Source organism: Epinephelus moara, chromosome 11 (assembly GCF_006386435.1).
Source record: "Epinephelus moara isolate mb chromosome 11, YSFRI_EMoa_1.0, whole genome shotgun sequence".
Taxonomy (NCBI): domain Eukaryota; kingdom Metazoa; phylum Chordata; class Actinopteri; order Perciformes; family Serranidae; genus Epinephelus; species Epinephelus moara.
This window is the reverse complement of record NC_065516.1, coordinates 27,541,544-27,561,039: the sequence shown is the minus strand read 5'-3', so window position 1 is coordinate 27,561,039 and position 19,496 is coordinate 27,541,544. Positions and strand designations below refer to the sequence as shown.

The 19,496-nt window shown below is 42.6% G+C and overlaps 1 protein-coding gene across 2 annotated transcripts in view; it reads right to left on the bottom strand.

The window, feature by feature from the left end:
* Nucleotides 1-264: 264 nt before the first annotated feature.
* LOC126397901 (matrix metalloproteinase-16-like) overlaps nt 265-19,496 on the bottom strand; it is a 93,568-nt gene continuing 74,336 nt past the window's right edge. For both annotated transcript variants that reach the window (XM_050056950.1, XM_050056951.1), the window contains 4 exons: nt 15,733-15,871; nt 8,615-8,765; nt 8,121-8,236; nt 265-2,567 (listed from right to left, as the gene is read on the bottom strand). In XM_050056950.1, coding sequence (XP_049912907.1) covers nt 2,233-2,567; nt 8,121-8,236; nt 8,615-8,765; nt 15,733-15,871 — 741 coding nt within the window. In that variant the 3' untranslated portion in view covers nt 265-2,232. The remainder of the gene's footprint in view (nt 2,568-8,120; nt 8,237-8,614; nt 8,766-15,732; nt 15,872-19,496) is intronic.

Here is a 19,496-nt window from a genome sequence, read left to right as displayed (position 1 = left end):
CATCATTAGATCAACTGGTCCCTTTTCTTTCAAAGTTTCAAACAAGTACCAGACTGCTGTGTGATGCACAACCTCTGAGAGTGACAGAAACACAAGCAAACACTCAGCCAAATCAGCTGTGGGGAACACACATGTACAGAAAGCACGGACCTGCACTGAACACACACACACACACACACACACACACACACACACACACACACACACACACACACACACACTCTAGACAAGTTAAAAGATGAGCAGAGAGTTGGAAGGCAGCTCTTAATCATATATTGATCAATTTATTCATTCTGTCAGGACACGTTTCCTCGTTGTCCCAAAGTCTTACACAAAGAAGTCATTGTGAGATGTCCAATTTGTTTTGACCAGAAAACAGGAAAGAAAGAAAAACCAGTATGTGATCATGAAAACAGACACACATTCAAAGACTGCTCGCCGTTACAGCGACGACACGACATTTGCTAACTGTTGGATCGTTTGCTGAAGCCAATTTGATTCGCCAATTACCCGTCAGATCTCCCAAAGATTTCCTAAATGTACCACTTGCATCTTTTACAGTTTGTTCTTAGATTTAACTGTACCTGGAGGTAAAGGGAGGGGAGGGGGGCTGGGTACACTGAAAATGTACAAAAATAAATGCAAACAGTATTTTCAAGAGAAAACTTCCTCCTCAGCGTTTGAGGGGTTCCAAAGCCACGTTGAGCAGAACCGGTTGGATGTACAGTAAATGCTTGCATGCACGTTGACACAGGCACTGATCTTGACTTGGTGTCTCACTTTGTGGGTCCTCAGTCAGGAGACAAGAGCATTCTGGGAACTGTGAGCTCTCTCAAACAAGGCAGTCAACAGGATTCTTTTTAAGAAATGGTCTGTCCATTCACAAATAACCATACAGAGCGACCATTTTGGATGCACGCGTCGTTAAACTGAAGGGAATATGGGCCAAGGACAAAAAATAACAACAGCAAATCCAATAACAAGCTCTCAGGCTCATGCGCCTGATGTCTGCTGTATGGAAATGATAAAAGCAACTGTAACAAATATCTTAACACACAAAAATAGTGGCTTTACTCCAGAACCTTTCGACATCATTTTACGATACAATACATTACTCTCAATACAGGCTGACCCTACTGTATATTCTGTCCAGAACGGCTCAGCAAGCCAGTGCTGAGAATTCTGGGTAACATAATAAAAACCATAAAATACCAATCACAAGAAGCTCCCGGGTAGCTTCTTTTACAAACAAACAAACACATAAACAAAAAGAAAAGCGGTATACAAATTAAAAAAACAAGAAACTCCAAGAACGGCAAAACCAAGCACAAGTCGTATGATCTATAATTAAGGCGAGTTAAAATATTGCAGAATAATTTGGCCCCTGTGTCTCAAACAGACTGCCACAACAGTCAGAGCTCCCCGACTCTTAATCGCTGCACGGATCCAGAGAAGGGAAGGAAGGATGAACTGAGGTGAGAGAAATAAAATAAAAATTAAAAATAATGTGATCCTCTTTGGAGAGAAATTGATTTTATTTGGTTTAGTTTGGTCTCTTCCTCAGGAGCGTGTTAAAGGGAACAGTGAGGACCTCTTTTTTTGAAAGAATTAAAATTAAAAAATGGAAATAAAAAAATACAGAAAAGGGGTTGAAAATTGGTAATTATAAGTTTATCTGCTTATCTTTTGAGCGCAGTATGAAGCGGGGGGGCACCAAGATCAGAAAATATAAAAGTGTTGTTTCATCAACAACCTGATATGACGGATGACGATGCAGTGCCCTGTGGGAAGAGTGTGTGTCCCCCTGAAAGTCCTCCTTCTGATTAAGAGCAGTCGGGCGAAGAAATAAAAGAGGAATGGGACAGGAAGTCAAGTTTCTGAGATACAAAGTGATACCGACCCTCTTTGTTTTTTACTGGGACTGAATGTATCAGGCAAAGATCCCTCACAATCCGTCCCTCTGCTCCCCTGTTTGTTAAAAAGGCTGAGGGTTAGCTGAGTCAACTTTAAGTTCCTGGGGTCACCTTAAGTGTGAGGGGCCGCCGACAGGTTGTTCCTGCGGGTCTGAACGAAGGTATCAGATCACCCAACAGATGGAGGCGTGGCTGTGTGTTCTCACGTAAGATTTCCAAAGTCCACCGTCCTCCTCTGTGAAAGTGTGAGGCTGTCATCCTGTTTGCACCTGTCTCTCCTGCCGCCCTCGCCCCACTGTCTCATCTCTTCCCCGATGTTTCACACCCATTCCTGCATGGAGCGTTTGCAGTACAGTATGTGGCGTGGCGTGCCCTTCCTCTTGAACTGCACCACAGTGTAGACCAGCACCAGCAGGCACAGTGCGAGCACGCAGGGGATGACGATGGCGATGGCTTTCACTGTGTTCGCCTCATTGTCCAGCTCGATCACCACTTCCGAGTTGCCGTCGTCTGTCGGTGGCCGGGCGGGGTCGATGGGCGTCAGCTCGCAGCCCATGAAGTCTTTGAGGATGGAACGTGGGTAGCCTGGCTCCACTCGAAGGAACTGGTTGTTGAACTTCCAGTACTCCTTACCCTTGTAGAAGTAGGTGAAACCTGATTGAAGAAAACACAGAAGACAAAAAACGGTGAGTTGATTTAAAACCAGAAAGTCAAGCAACATTTTACTGCCATCTATGGTATAAAGTCAATCACCGTAATGGAAATGTTGCCAGTTTCAAGTGTCTTACTGGCAAATACAGTCACCGACCACATTATTAGGTACACCTTTTCAAGTGCTCATTAATTCAAATAGCTAACGAGCCAATCGCGTGACAGCAGCTCAATACATTTGGGCGTGTAGACACGCTCAAGACGACCTGCTGAAGTTCAAACCGAGCGTCAGAATGGGGAAGAAAGGTGATTCAAACAACAAAATAAAACTGTACACCAACCCAAGTTTCTCTCTGTCACTGAACTCAGACTAACGTTAGCTTAACTTCCTCGTTAACTCATCATAAAACACACTTCATTCAAACTCAACAGACACAAAATTAAACTCACCAAATCAGTCTTAATTCATCTTGTTAGTCGTTAAATTTGTTAGTCCGCTGTTCCAACAATCACCACCTCTGGTTTGGTCGAAATATATTCCTAATTCACAGGTATAAAAATATTCTGATATTCTCTCTGCCTATCAGCTGCTGGCTGAGCAGCGGCTCTCACTCGTTCTTCAGAGGCAGCTACAGCACATTATGTTACATATAAAAATGTCTGCTGCTCTGAACGTCCTGCCATGTTGATTTGAATGTGAATGTCTGTTCTACTCTCACTCTAGTTTAATCTACGACAGTCTGTCCTATTTTATAACATGATTTTGTGTTTTGCTTGTAAAACCTTTGTGACAATTAACTAGTTCCCAGAGCTGTCGAATAAATGTAGTAAATTAAACAATATTTCCCAGTGAAATGTGGAAATATAAATGAATAAAAGTCTTTATTAAATCAGCTTTCTTTCATGAATAAATGTCAATTATGATGCTGCTGGACCGCCACGTTAATAAAGGTTTGTGCCTCCCTTTGTGTGCGGCAAGTGGAAGAGCAAACAGTTTTATAACAGCAGTGAACATTTTGTTTTTGAAAAGCTAAATTAACAAATATGGAAAGAAGCAGGATATTTATTATATTATCAGAATCAGAAATACTTCATTGATCCCCAAGGGGAGAGAATAGAGAATTCTAAGAAGAATAAGAGTATGAAATAGAAGTATGTAAATGTAAAGCAATAAAATAAAATAAAATAAAATATAATAAAAAAAAAAACAGAAATGTATATCGTCACTGTGCTGGGGCTGTAAGTGTGAAATTTAACTACAATATATACATCAGTAGAATAAAAGTAAACATAAGAAATATGAACAGTTTTGTGCATGATAAAGTTATTTACTGAAAAATATTGCGTCAGTTGAATTATTGCACCCAATAGATACTTATGAATTATGAAGATTGGATTAGATAAGGTAGAAACAAATTGTGAATTTTGAATATGCTTATATCTATTTTTTTTTTTCAATCATTTTTTACTTTTGGACGTCACAACACTCTGAAGTCACTGAAAATATCTGGACCATGTACGCAGCCACAACTGGAATCTTATTCTACAAATACTGCTAATATAAGTATAGCCGTATCTTATCTGAAATTCTGCAGCGATATCAGGTTTAAAAAAAATGAATAGAAATTTAAAAAAAGACCAAAAAACACCTTGGAACAAACTAAAATCACTTTCACTGGGTTGTTCATACAACATGTCTGCCAGGCAGAGCAAAGTTCAGCTCACTTTCAATTCAATGGGAGCATTTTCTTTCATTAATTAAAATATCAAACAAACTTTGCCTTCTCTATCACCAGCAAAAACAAACCAATAATGCTCAAGCTGAAATCGAAGTGACAATAACTGCCAGTGCGTTAAAACGAGCAAACCTCAAACAATCGTGTGTGCTGCTCTGCTGCTGAGCCATTGTTTCCGTTTCAGCTCTATTGTTCAGCTGAGACGTCTCTGACTGTCCCTCAGGACTAATTATATCTGGTCATAAAAGAGGAAACACACCCAACCAGGAGCCAAACCCTCGCAGCTAATATCACACAACAGCACAACAAATGTCACTGAAAGCCGAGCTGCTGGGGAGCTCCTCAAATCACAAGAGTGGCAGGTTTTTGTTTTAAGAGGGATGTGGGGGCAACTGTCCCGATGTCACAGCCATTCATAAGTCAGTGCTCGTCTTTTTATGCCCTGCCCTAGAGACTAAAAAACAACAGTCCCCTGTGTGTTTGTGTCGAAAGCAATAAAAATAGTGACAGAAGCAAAAACTGATTTTCTTTACACCTGTTCCTGCAAACATTTTGACAATAAATAAACTGTAACATCACAATAAGAAGAATAAAGTGTCTTAATATGGCATTTTTCCTGAGTCATGATAACAACATGTCGTGAACCTGTAGTGTCTTCTTGAGTTGACACTGAACATGGCCCCTCCTGCATGTCACTGTCCCTGAGACGCTTGTTTTTGGTTAAATATATTCTGTGTAAAACTGAGCATGACAGCCAGGCCGAATTCCTGAGCTCTCCTCTTCCTCGCTGGCCCCCTTTACACTTTGCTTCTCGGGATTTATTATTCATGCACGCTCGTCTCTGGGAGAATACGAGAGGAAAAGCTCTGAGTTTCCAGCCAGATGGTGACATGGCTATTGTAAAAGCCAAAGATTCTTATGCAACTTGTTAGGTGAAGATGTTTCTGGTGAGGAAGTGACGAGGCACAGGACGAAGCTTTAAAAGATTCATCCTAGAAGGGAGAGCTCAGAAACTAGTTGAATCTGTGGAGTCACTTTGTCTTTGTCTATGAGTTTGTGAGACGAAAAGAGATTGTTTATAGGATGTAAATACTATTACGCCCAAGTTCATCTGTAATTTTTATCCAATATGTTTCTATATCTGCAGAAAACAAGAAAAAACATCAAGTGTTTAATTTCTGGCAAAGACCAAGGTCATCTGATAACAGAAAACGCAATTAAAATCCATATCTCTGTAATAAACTTTAATATTTGGTGTTCTTTAAAGTCCAGCAGACTGCGTGTGTTTACAGCAGACATCTTACAACTAATTTATGAGCAGAAGGAGATCACAGAGATCATTTTGGGAAAACCTCCCACATGCTATGTTGCTGAGAGCAGACTGAGCCAGGCAGCGTGTAGCTTAGCCAGATAATTAGCTTAGCATAAAGACTGGAAGCAGAGGGAAATACTTAGCTTAGCTCTGTCGATGACAAATGAACACGCTGTCTTGTATGGTGATATATGTGCGAGAACTATTTCAATGCTCCTAAACAAGACAAGGGAGCATTTCCTGTGGACAAGTAGCTACTCTGTGTAATTCCTAAAACAACCATTTGTTGTTTTTACGATTCTGTTTTTGTCCAGATTTAACAAATGTGATAAAAGGTGGTTATTAGTGACCTTTAGGCCAGTGGGCTTTTTTTCCAACTGTAAAGTGAGGCTAACTGGTTCACCCTTCTCCAAGTCATTATGCTAAGCTATGCTAGTGGCCTGACTGATTCTATACTTAGTGTTAAGACAAAAGTGGTACCAATCAAATTATTCCTATAATTTAATTCCATTAAAGGGGCTCTATGCCAAATAACAGAGCTAGCAGCTACTGGTGCTAACGTCATAAACAGCACTTAACAATGGCAACAGTGCTGACAGAGCTAACAGTGTTAACCAAGGTGGAACTGGAGGGTGAGCAAAAACTGCCCTATGTTCGCAGTGCAACTAACATGCACACACTGATGGACCAGTTTACCACAACAAACCACATAGAAGCTCAGATCACACACAAAGCTAGCGTGACTCTACTCTCTGCTTAGAACGCCATGACTCTACAGGAAGTGGCCACGCTCACGTTAATTTCCAGGGCTGGTACCTGCGGTTATTCCACAGGCTAGTTAATAACATGTCAGGCAGGAAATCCAAAGTGTGGGATCATTTTGAGAAGGTGAAGGACGAACCCAAGGTGATATGTAAACTCATCTTCATTGGTCGACTACAAACATGACGTATCATCTGAAACATGGAAGTAGCTACATGCCCATTAGCCCACAGCGTCATTAACAGGCGGCTCGCTCAGTGTGTGATGTGCACTTGTAGATAAAATATAGGCCTATATTAATGAAGGTTAATAATTGAATTAATAACGTAAACATGTGCACGACTAGTCGACTAATGGCCCTAAATGATGACTCTAAGAAAATTCTTAGTCGGGACAGCCCTAATATTAATGCTCTTAATGCCACATGCAGAACTTTTACAAGAAACACACACAGGTCGTCCTTTTTATGCCGAGTCACAGCTTGGCCCTCTCAACCAGACCAGTTACAGTCTGAGCTACATGTGGTTGTGTAGCAGGCAATGAAACACGAGCCAAACTACACACAATACCCTCCAAACTCTCATTTCAAGTTCAGCTAAGTATTGTGATTAGCTGAAGAAATGTAACCGCTCATGGGATATTTTTTTTTCTTTCCAATCTGGCAGCAGCTTCTGCCACACTTTTCTCCTACATTTAACACAAATGAAGTGAAAAAGAAGTTATTTAGAGACTGAGAGATCCAGATGAAGCAACAGATACATGGGCTTCCCGAGCACTAACACACAGTGAGGAGTGTGAGAGGAGAGGGAGGATGAGAGGTGAGGCAGCCTGAGCTATTGTGGGTTAGAGCCAGGTCAACATCGCCCTGGGGCCCCTACACTGAAACGTGTTGCCTCACACACACTATCATCGGCAGCAGCAGCAGACTCAATTATGCCTGGTTATCTGGGTCAATGTTATGAGCGTGCCACTTGACACACTGTCTGCAAACAGCTTCCCCGCCAAATAATCGCAGGCCGACACATATACCAGCAGAATTACATGCGATGCACCCATCATCCCCTTGGATATCAATCCACCCTTCATGCCTCGATTGATGCCCGCTCCACCTGGCCTCACCGGCAGACACGCCCGGCTACAGATCTGGCAGCAGATCCACGGGACAGATGGCCTGAGCGTTCAGCACCACCTGCCCTGCTTTTTCCAGCCCAGGCAATGCCAAGTCCAGGCCCAAACCCACCTGGCATGATGCATCCAATGGGAAAAGCTTTTCCCGTCCTCACACTATCTGACGGGCCTATGAGTGAGCTCTTTGAGAATTACAGATCCCTCCTCCCCACCCTTGGCGAGGGCCAACTGGCTTAAACCGGAATGGGCGCCCAGCGGTGGTCTTGTCCTTTCTGCTTTCCACAATCCTGCTCCAACTGGGTCTTATGGCACACTGAGCAGGACGGACTGATTATGGAACATTCTGCTTGTGAAACAATTCAAAACTGACCTCTTTTCAGATTTCATTTGCTGTGCACAAACACTCAGACTCAGTCAGTCTGTTTCCCCTGATATCGCATGTATGGAAGCGTGCCACGCACTAAAACTCAGTATAATAACTGGGGCAAATTTCAATCAATGCTACCCTGGTTTACCTCCCGCGCTGCGTGTGCCAGTGACCAGCTGAAATCAATGCCGCCTGGCACATGAAGCGCGCTGTTATTGCCAATTCAGAGTATCGGACAGGACAACTCGTACCATTGGCTTTGTCGACGAAGGCCCCCTGTGGCGAATCAGGCACACCTCTCCACACTGTGACGGGCTTGGGATAGCCGGGGTCCATGGTTCTCATTTCCTCATTGTAACGCCAGTACCTAAACAGGAACAAACGATGAGCCAGAGGAAGACAAAACAAGAACTGTACGTCAGGAATGAAAAAGGTTGAACTGACAACAGATGTAACTCTATCTCTTATCTTGTATCATATTATCACGTCAGAATATCTGACCCTCTGTCTCTCGCAAGTCCCTGAACTTTATGGAGGAACAATACTAAACTGTCAATCAAATACAACAACCTTTGAGTCACTAGACATGTTAGACAGCACTCTCCTCTGCCATCATCAAAACACCAAATGAGGGAATATCTTTAGGACGAATGGCCTCATCCCACCGCTCGATTACAGCTTCAAATTTCTGAGTTCTTAATGTTTTTTGAGGGTTTCTTTCTGTGTTCTGTCCATTCGCACCCACCTGTCCCCTTTAAAGAAGTAGGTCTTGGCCACGTCCTCCCACCACACAGCGGTCTCGATGCTCTGGGCCGGCATGCCGTGGCCGAACTGGGCAATGTCCTTGGGGTATCCAGGCTGCAGCACCGTGTCCTTAAACACCCAGAACTGCTTCCCTGCACATCAAGAAAAAGAGAGGGAAAAATAAATTAGAAGTAGAAGGACAAGTAACAGCTGGGATTACCCTCCAGGAGCACTGCACGAGAAGGGCAGATTTACAAGGACAGATACAAGCCTTGTAACAAATAGCGGGCAATAACCTGTTGCCTTGTATTACTGCATTTGATGTTGATGTTTCCCTAATTTAAAATAGGACACAGACATGGTGACAAGTTCTCCTTGCCCTTGCTTAGAGGTACTCTGGGAACTTTTCAGCGCTGGCAAACTGAGCCGGTTACTGCTCAGCTGAGATAAAAAGAAACAGCTAAGACCCTTGTGGGAAAATTGGCGACCAAAAAGTCACATTAAAACATTTTTTTTTTTAAAAGTTTACAAGCCCCAAGGAGCCAAACAAATACCTGAACTTTAGGATGCTTTCCGGAGGACTATAATAATAATGTTGAAAAATAAAACATGAAATATGTCCTATTTCAGGGGACATTTTGTGAGTTTGTCCCTCTTCTCCTTCTCTTTAAACCATCATTCCTGTGGAGTAATTAGGTTAAACAGCATGTATCTGACACAGTGTGACCCCAGGAAGTGCTTTCCTTCGTCACTAGTGGAGGTGTAGGGTGTGCCAGGAGGAAGTGGGTGGGTGGGAGGTGAGTGGAAGAGTAGTGTTGCAAGAGAGAGGAAAAAAGAAAGTGGTAGAAATGACAAAGCTAGGGAGGGGAAAACCGGAGTATATCAAAAATTATCTTTCTTTGCAGACTCATGTCACATATATTTTATTTTTTATTTATTATATCACTCTGCTTTCAGACAATTTCATTTGATTAAGTACCGGAATGAGGCCTCAGGCTGTCAACACTCAATATTCCATGCAAGGGAAACAATATTCATCACTAAGACTATGAATATGATAATATCTGTAAAAAACTTTTCTACACTTTCAATAACTTCAGGACTGACAAAAAAATAAATGCGTCTCTCTTTCGGATCAAAACCCCTGAGGTAGAGAAGTTATGTTCTCTGCTTAGTTTCCATCTTGACTTCAACAAAAGGATGGTGTTCAGCCCCGTTTCCACCAAACACTTTTGGTATGATACCTTTGGAAACAAAGACCCTACATCCTAGACCCTAGGTCTGTTTAGCATTTCTACCACAAACAGTGCTCTTAAATGTGGGCGGGGTTGTTGTCACTCACTGCTCCGTCCAGCACTCACTGTATTTCCTCATGACTGGTGACATAGATGGAAGTCTGCACCTTGTTTATCGTCCACAGAATGAGGCTGCACGCCGACATTTTCAGAACAAAATAAAACAGGCTGCATTGAGAGTCTCTTGATCGGGTTTGTGCATTTAGTCCTTCTCAGACAAGCTCTGGGGTTTAGTGCTGCCGTAGCCCACAGGAACAATGCTCTGCAATGCTGAAGAGTGAGGATTGGGATATATGCCGTTCTGGTTGATGTAAACACTCGACGAGCCACTCATTACTTAAAGTGTATGTCATAAAAACTAATGGAATGGTCAAAGTTGCCACAGTAAATTTAAGGTGTGCTGATGGATTCATGTCCCCAGAGCCAGTCTGCAACACCAGGGATCAGCCCGCCCCTCAAGTGAAGGTGTTCAAGTATCTCGGGGTCTTGTTCATGAGTGAGGGTAGGATGGAGCATGAGATGGAGCGTCGGTTTGGTGCAGCTTCTACAGTGATGCAGGTGCTGCGCCAGTCCGTCGTGGTGATGAGAGAGCTGAGCCAGAAGGCAAAGCTTTCGATTGACTGGTCCATCTACGTCCCAACCCTCACCTATGGTCATGAGCTCTGGGTAGTGACTGAAAGAATGAGGTTGCGGACTCAAACAGCTGAAATGGGTTTCCTCTGTAGGGTGGCTGGGCTCAGCCTTAGAGATAGGGTAAGGAGCTCAGACATTCAAAGGGAGCTTGGAGTAGAGCCACTGCTCCTTGACATTGAAAGGGGTCAGTTGAGCTGGTTCGGGCATCTAATCAGGATGCCTCCTGAGCGCCTACTGTTAGAGGTGCTTCGGGCACGTCCCACTGGTAGGAGGCCCCGGGGCAGACGCAGAACATGCTGGAGGGATTATATACTGTATCTCATCTGGCCTGGGAACACCTTGGGGTCCCCCATGAGGAGCTGGAAAGTGTTGGTGGAGAGAGGGACGTCAGGGGTGCTTTGCTTGGCCTGCTGCCCCCATGACCCGGCCCCAGATAAGCGGACAAAATGGATGAATGAATGAATGAATGAATGATGGACTCACGTCAGCCGAGGATAAATAATCATCTTTTACCTACTTGTGTAACCAACTTTTTTAATGAGTCAGGTTTTCTGTTTGAATGGCAGACAAACCTGACAGACTACGAGGGACTTTTGTGAGGTCAGCTTTAAGATCACCTGCACGCTTTTCTTTAACAAATACAGGAAATGGGTGTGAAATAGAGCAGACATTTTCACTCAGCACTCATTTTCTTGCTTCATAAAGGCTACGCATCTGACATTTAGCCCTCGAGAAGTGTTTACACTAGATGGCTGAGGTGAAGGAGGGAGATTTATGGATGGAAAGGAGGAACAGTAGGAGACAGCGTCGGCTGAATGTGGGAAGGAGAGACCTGTAGTGGCCTCTTTTTGGAAAGGAAATTCCTGTCATTTCACCTCTTTCTCTTACAGTGCTCCACTCATTCTGGGTCACACTTCCTCTGGCCCTGACACACACACACACACACACACACACCCTGAGATTAATAGAGTCTCCCATCCCCGAAAAGAATGAGTTTAACTTGATTCACAAAAAAAACCCAAACCATAAAAAGCCCATCCCTTCCCTCTCTATCCTACATTTAATGGGATTCTCCTTTCTTTTTAAAAAATTGGAGTCGACTCGCAATCGCCCTCCACATAAAAGTCTGGCTTCATCTTCAGAGCTATGACGGCTGCTTTGATGTAGCGGCAGCTCCGGCATCTGCTTCAGTGTAACGACTAATCCCCTGCTTGCCCTCAACACTGTATGAAGAGTGTTATATAGGATGAAGACTTGTTCCAAAAAGAGACTCCTCCTCCTTACACAGGCCACACACAAACACATGCTGTTCAGCCAAATGAATCACACATGTGCATGTGTTTACTGAAATTATGATGCAGAAATATACGCACGGACACCAGAGTTCCCAATGTGCTGATTTCTGTAAACAGATTTGACATGAATAGATGATATGACTGCAGAATATGTAAGCAAGATTTTGGTATTAGAAGACTTTAATTTGTTTGTAGTCAGAGTAGTATTGACCACCAATCACATCTGAGCGGGCTTTGGATGAATGCAGGTAAACAGTGCATGTGGAGAGCAAAAGAGGCAAAAATCACTGGCCGAAACACAATCCCACAACACATCCATTAAGATTTTAAATAATATCGCTTGATGCTCAGGGGATGAATTGCTTATGGCACTCTGTTGTGTGCTGGTGTTATGTGCAATACATGAGTGGCTGATGTGCAATACTCTTCTGGACTGTTATTGTGAGGCAACAATACTTTTGCAGCTCCTGGGTCCAAGACAAATTTCCACACTGGGACAATAAAGTATATCATATCATATCATATCGTATCTGTCATTGTACGTTGATGATTTAGCTTTCTACTAACTTAATCAGCTGACTACTTGTGAAACAATCTGCTCATAGACGTCATCTCTCGACGTTTTTTGCAGCTCAAGTTGCTTGCTGGGCTGTTAACAATAACTGGTGCATGGTAAAGCAGGTCTTGGCCCAGATGTCGCTTATCTGGTTATCCGCTGACTACATCGGAACCCCCCGAAATATTGGCCATTGCCCCTGGAGGCAAACTGTTGTTAGACCGATGCTTAATTTTTCCACCATTTTGTGTGTATGACCTACATCTTTGTTCTTAATTTGTGAATAGTTTCTCTCAAAGGGGGAAAATATCCTGCTTGACACTAAACAGATGGACTAAAAACCACCAAATGCAAGGAACGTGTAATAAAGTGTGCAAGATACATTTTTGCCTGTCAAACTTTGAACTTCTCCACACGCAATCAAATCGATCTCTGTACTATCTCATTAGGACATAAAAGCCTTATAAATAGTTTAGAGAGTGTTTTTTAATTTAAGCTTTTACAAAACCACAAACTTGAGAGCAAAAGTGTAAGGAATCTATTAAAATTTTGTTTTCCATTCTGCCATGGAAGCTGTAAATCTTAGCATTCCCAGCTAACTAGCATATTAGTGACACTGGCAACCTAGTTTTCTTTCCAAATGCAGTGAACATATCGTTAGCTTACTACTCCATTATGTCGGAGTTCATAAATTCGTATACATAAGTACATAAATATATTTGATTTAGTTGCTGTTTAGTGTGTGCCTAGCATGCTAACGTTAGCGATTAGCATGCTAGCAGTTAGCACGCTAGCTAGCTAAATGGACATTATACGTAAATGTACTGTTTAAATGTTTTGGTTATTAATGGAAATGAATACAACCTCATTTATCTTTGTTGTGTTCATGGTATGGTTGTCTTTTCAGCTTACTTTGGGTGTATTTTGAGTTATATGCTTGGTGTGATATGCTAACTTATCCTGTAAGTGTGGTGCTATGGCACTCAGATAATTATGCACCCTGTTGAAGCACTAGGATAACAGCTTCCTGGATGTTCTTACTGAACAACACTCATCATCCAAACCCAGCACTAATGTTTATACCTGGTTCTCACCAACAATTTTACCATCTTAATTTAGACTCCTTTTGCAGGGGTCTCTAATAAAGTCAGCTGCAGCGTCTGTTTTCAACCAACTCATGGAGTTTTAGTGTCATTAGCTGACACTTGTTTCAGTAGCTACACCTGCAAATTGTAGCCACCTTCAGTCGATTTCAGCTGATTATTCACAGTCCTCTGATCGAAATGTGCAGCCTACTTTTGTTTGTTTACCTTTGTGTGAAATCAGTGACTTATTTTTCTAAAATTACTTCTTATTAATAAAGTTTTTCAAGTGGTAAGTCTGCCACTATTATTATTTGTGAACTGAATATGAGTCATGTCTAAAATGAAAAGCTTGATCGATGATTGTCACTGCTCCCTGGAGGACAAGTTATGTAACAGTGACAATGTTTTCAAACTCACCTCGAACCTTATTCGTACTGAAGGCTCTGCTTCTATCTCATAATGCACTTGCCAATACTAATATATGCAATAAGCTATCATCAGCAGACATATTGGCCCGGCCGATTTATTGGTCTAGCTTTAATCCACATAACAAACTCTCAGACATGTCTGCATGAGGTAAATGAAGCAAGCAGCTCTGTCTGTCCTCTGACACAAAAAGCACCAATCAAGCTCTGATTGGATCCTGCCTCCTGGGAGGAAAATGCATATTGACATATAGGTCTTGATGCATTTGCGTAACCGCGCCACTGCCAACATTTTATTTGATTAATTCAATTTAGATTCATAATGCAGCCTCTTACCTCCTGATTTAGGCCAATCAAATAGTTTTACTTCTACACGCACAGCTTTTTAGCGTAATGCTTTAAAATCTGTCTGCATGCTGTCGTCAACATCGAGACATTCGGTGTGATTAGTGAAGCTGACAACAAGCTTGATTCCACTGTTTTCACACCATGAGCTGAGCACACATTCTTGACTCGCAGATCCTGTGTCTTAGAAGAACAGGAACGGGCAAACATGGACTCAGAATTGGCACAAAGCTGCACTGTAGGAATGAAGAACACATGTTGGATCTATTTCTAATGTATACCAGTGGTGTCTGCTTACTGACCTGCTCTGTGTTGCCTTAACAGCACTGAGCTAATCAGTGTCTCAACCATGACCTCAGTGCAAACTAGACTCTAAAGCTTCCATCTGTGCATTTATTTTCATCAGGAGCATTCATCAGACAAGGCGCTGTGAGCGGATATTCAGAACGGCTGGTTAGAAGAAGGCCTAGAGTGCTGCATTTTGTTTTCTGACCGACTTTCTTCCTAATGTTTTATTCCAAATGGGGACAGACAGAATAAGGCCTTCTGGGAAATCAGCTGTGCGTGTTCAAATGAAAAATAGCATTCTGTTAGTATAAATTCTCTAAATCTGTGTGCAATCCTGTTGCTACCCAGCCCGGAAAGAGAGCGGGGCGGAGGATGAAGCGCCGAAATCAGACTTGCAGAACTTGTGGCGCACACGGGACCAAGCAGTCTGCATTTCCAGGAATTGTTTGGTGTTGAAAATAGAAACGGCTGGAGTGAAGATTTGTAGTTTTTATCTCAGCAGACTTTCATTGCTTACCTACGTCTCCTTTCATCACCACCCTCTCCATCTCTGTCTGTCTCCCTGGAGTGTATGCAAATAGGAGTCTGCAGAACGGCTATGCTTGTTTGCTGTTTCTTTTAAGAGGCTTTAGACGTAATTAACTTTGAATCTCTGTGTTTGGGGCTTGAATATGTGGACAAATCTCTTCAGAGAGATAAAAATAAATCAGACTTACTGTAACAGACAGTAGGTACTGAAGTTCCTCAGCACATGCCATGACATTGATTTCGATTTTTAGCTACAGTGAAGATTAAAACTTAAACATATCACTACAAGCAGCACTTCTTATAACTTTATAACTCAAAACTGGTGGATTATGGCTGATTTTCCAACCAAGTGAGCAAAACATTACTTTAATCTTCCACAGATTTACATTAAACTCACACACAGATAAGATCAAGGCACTTCCTTGAGTGGGCATGATAACGTACAGCCTCTGTTTATGCTGAATGTTAAAAAGACATGTGCATACAGTTTATACACAGGACACATCTAGGAAATTCCTGCAGATGAATAATACAGACACAGTATTTGGACCAGGCTCCCAAACTGCTGGATGAAGATGAATCAAAGCTTTTCAATGTGCCTCTGACAGAAAAGAGCTTCACACAGTGGCGCCGTGACAACAGTGATGACGGTGAAGCACGGGAGCTTACCTTTGAAGAAGACAAACTTGCCCTCGCTGTTCTCGTAGACGGCGTCTATTTTGGGCGGCAGGCCCCTCCAGAAGACACTGATGAGCATGGGGTACCCTGGCATCACCGAGTTATCTCTCACTCGCCAAAACCAGTGGTCCTGAAAGAGAACAAAGGATGTCGTTAGGAAACAGAGAGCAGCATGATGAAGGTCACTTAAAAGTTTCTTGACACCAAACAACAAACTGCCCTAAACCGGGAAAAAAATGATAATGAATTCTGCATATTGTAACGCAGTTGGCGGTAAATTAGAACATCTGATAGCGGTGAGCTGAGGCCAGCTTCCTCGCTTTCCCGCCCCTACAACAAAGCCTGCTGGCGATGATCAACTCAAGCTGCCGCTGCGATAGCCCTGATGGCTTTAAGATCCACACATACTTTCTCAGGTTGCCTGGAAAGCCCAGGAGACCGTCGCTATGCATGCAGAACTTGAAGAACATACTGGGAAACCCATCAAGTAACGGGGGCAAAGTGATAGCCAGGAGCTTTATGAGAAGCCAAGAGTGTCTGATTTCCTTCGGGTTGGGAGTGGGGCGGAGGGGAGAGAACGTGAGCGCGGCCAAGTGGAAGGTGTGTCTTTTTGATGTTGGATGAAACTTGATGACAGAGGGAGCCGGGGGGAGACCCAGCTGTGAAAGCCATTAGGACTCTGCGAGATGTCCCACCCTTTGGCGATGAATGGCCAATTGCGTCTCCTGAACGGGCCGGGCGCTCAGGCCCAAAAAGCCTGACCTCATAGCGAGGAACGCGAAGACAACACATCATCACACCCTGCTTCATTCAGAGTGAAAGCTAAATAAACAGCCCATTTATCAAACACTCTCCGCGCTGCTCTCTTTCTCTCTCTCTGTCTAATCCAATTGTTTCTCTGGGACTCTCCTCTCTCCCTGGACTCTTCCACCTCTTTCTTTTCATTTCCCCTTGTCTCTCATTCCAATTCCTCATCTCTTCCTCTCCCTCTCTCGCTCTATACCTACTGCCTCCATAGATTTCAATTGTTCAGCGTTTTCTTCTGTACACAGCCAGGCCCGGTAATTGAAAACAGATCAAACTGTGAAATCCGACCCATTTGAATCCTTTTGACTTCATAAAAGAGAAAATGTTCTTTCTCCCGCCCTGCTGTCCCACTCCCACTCTGAAAATAAAGCTCGGGCGAGCAGACTTCACTTGTTGAAAATTTCAGCAGACACTTTGCAATTACAGGAATGTCTCGAATAATCACAAGCTTGGTCGTAGCAGAAGTAAGAAATGTTTTATCTCTTAATGTTCGTGTTTTGTGCTGTGAGAGAAAGAGCGGTGTAGGGTTTGTCACGCATATGGTCTCATGACAATGCATGCAAAGCAATAAGGTTGAATTACCATACACTTTACATACATTTTGGACTGCTTGACTGCATTAACAAACTCTACCTACTGATGAGTTTCTGTCAGTCTCCAGGAAAGTTTGTAAAGCATAACACAAATTGTAGCAACTACCCTGTGAGATCTGTGAGCTCAAAGTTAACATCACTGTGCTGCATGAGGTCTGTGGCCGACTGAGTTCCCTTTTAGCTTCAGATAAATGATGGGAACTGCTCTGCCTTTAATTAATACTTCAGTGAGCAGGTATTTGGACATAGATCAAGCGATGAGAACATCACTTCGTGGGTGCTCTGCTAGAGGAATACTGTGAAACGTAACTGGGAAAAACTATTATGCAAACATGAAGGCTATGAAAGGATGACTGATCGGGCCCGAGGGGTCCCCTGCGTCAGAGCCTCTGTTTGAAGTGACTGTTGACATCTCTTGTTGGAAAGTCAATCGAATGACTGAAAGAGACTCAGAATGACTACAAAGAGGTGAAACACAACTACAAAGAGACAATAACAGACGACAAAGCCGGACTAAACAACTGCAACGGACTTGTTTTGTGTCTCTTTCAGTCTAAGTGTCTTGCTCCTATGTAGGTAGGGGAAGTTGGGGCCTTTTACGAATTTGTGGAGATCATTGTTTCATAATTCCTCCATGATAAAGACTTTATGACAGTTTTTTTGAATATTTTATTTCAAGTTTTTCAATTTGGCATGAACATTAGATTACAGTGAGTCCAAAGTCCTGCCAAATTTTTAAAAAGGTATCATATGTGTTTTTCAGGACATAGTTGATCGTCTCTAGAGGCAAATCATTATTTCTGATGTCCACTTTGATATAGAGAGAGGGGAATCTGACTTCCACATTAATGCAAATCACTTCCTGGAAACAGCAAGAGCTGTACCAATAAATTTCTTTGATTTAGTTTCAAATTTGTGACATTTTCTAGGAGAAAAAGTCCTGGAGCTAATAGAAGTGGTGTGTCCATAATTTTAGTGAGTGTGTCACATGAATCATACCAAAATGTTTTAACTTTTATCAGACACTTTTATCAAGTGACTCTGTTTTTTTTTTGTTTTCTTTGTCAATTGAGTCTGGGTGTTTTGACAAGGACATAAAAGTGGAATTGAAGCCGTTAACAGCTTCCCTATTGGAAAGGGCTGTCTGCTGCTAGGTAAAGCTGTGAAAAAAGTCTTAATATAGCATACACTTAAAGTGTTACTGATTTTGTTTGGGTGCGACTTTGTTTAGGTGTCTAAAAAACATTTGCTGCTGCCCCTGTCAACAGCAATACATCACTCAGCTTCCCTGGCAGTGCTCCTGCCTGCCGTTCCAAACTGGGGCCGTGCCGACTGACATCTACTGTAGGTAAAGCACTGACTTTGTGTCCCACACAACCCCACTTGAAAAGACGATCCCTTTCATAGGGATAAAATCTTAATGAATTAACAACAACAATAACAACAAAAGGCAGGAAAAAAAGAAACAAAACAAACTCTATTAAACACCTCATCACAGCACACATTCCAGGTCAACCGCGGGTGAGCATCTGCCGCTGCCTCGTGTGTGTTTGTGTGTGTGTGAGGAGGTGAGAATATGACAGACAGTGGTGTTAGGATGACAGTGTTGCTGATCTCTCACTCGGTTAATGTGACGCACACACTTTCTTGGCTTGACTGAGAGCAGAGTGCAGGTGTAAATAATTCAGGGGGGTTGAGGATTAGGGTTGAAGCTGAGAACACAGTATCTATCAGCAGAAGAGAACTTGTTGTTGTGTGTGTTTTCTCATCTCAAAGCATAGACTGGAACAAAACTTCTCCAAACCACATTAACATAACTGCAGAACATAACTTGTAAATAATGAAGTATGACCTTGAAATGCAGTCGTGACAGTAAGAAGCGCCGGTTCAACTTTTCAACCTGCAGCTGTGTTTCTCCATTACTGTTCATTCTTATATGGCAGCTCCAAAGATTATACATGTGGAAAAATATTCTAATTCAATAAATGTCAATAAAGCAGAGAGCAATATGCAGACAGTTAAATCTTTATGCTAAGCTAACTGTCGTCTGCTTTATATCTAGTGCACTTTACAAAATTCTTTCTCTGTGTTTCTATTTCTGTGTGGGGTGTTTAAGAATCTTATACCATCTGTTGAACTGCTTGTTAACGCAAATAGCTAATCAGCCAATCATGTGGCAGCAACTCAATGCATTTAGTCATGTAGACATGGTCAAGACGACTTGCTAAAGTTCAAACCGAGCATCAGAATGGGGAAGAAAGGTGATTTAAGGGACTTTGAACGTGGCATGGTTGTTGGTGCCAGACGGGCTGGTCTGAGTATTTACTGGGATTTTCACACACAACCATCTCTAGG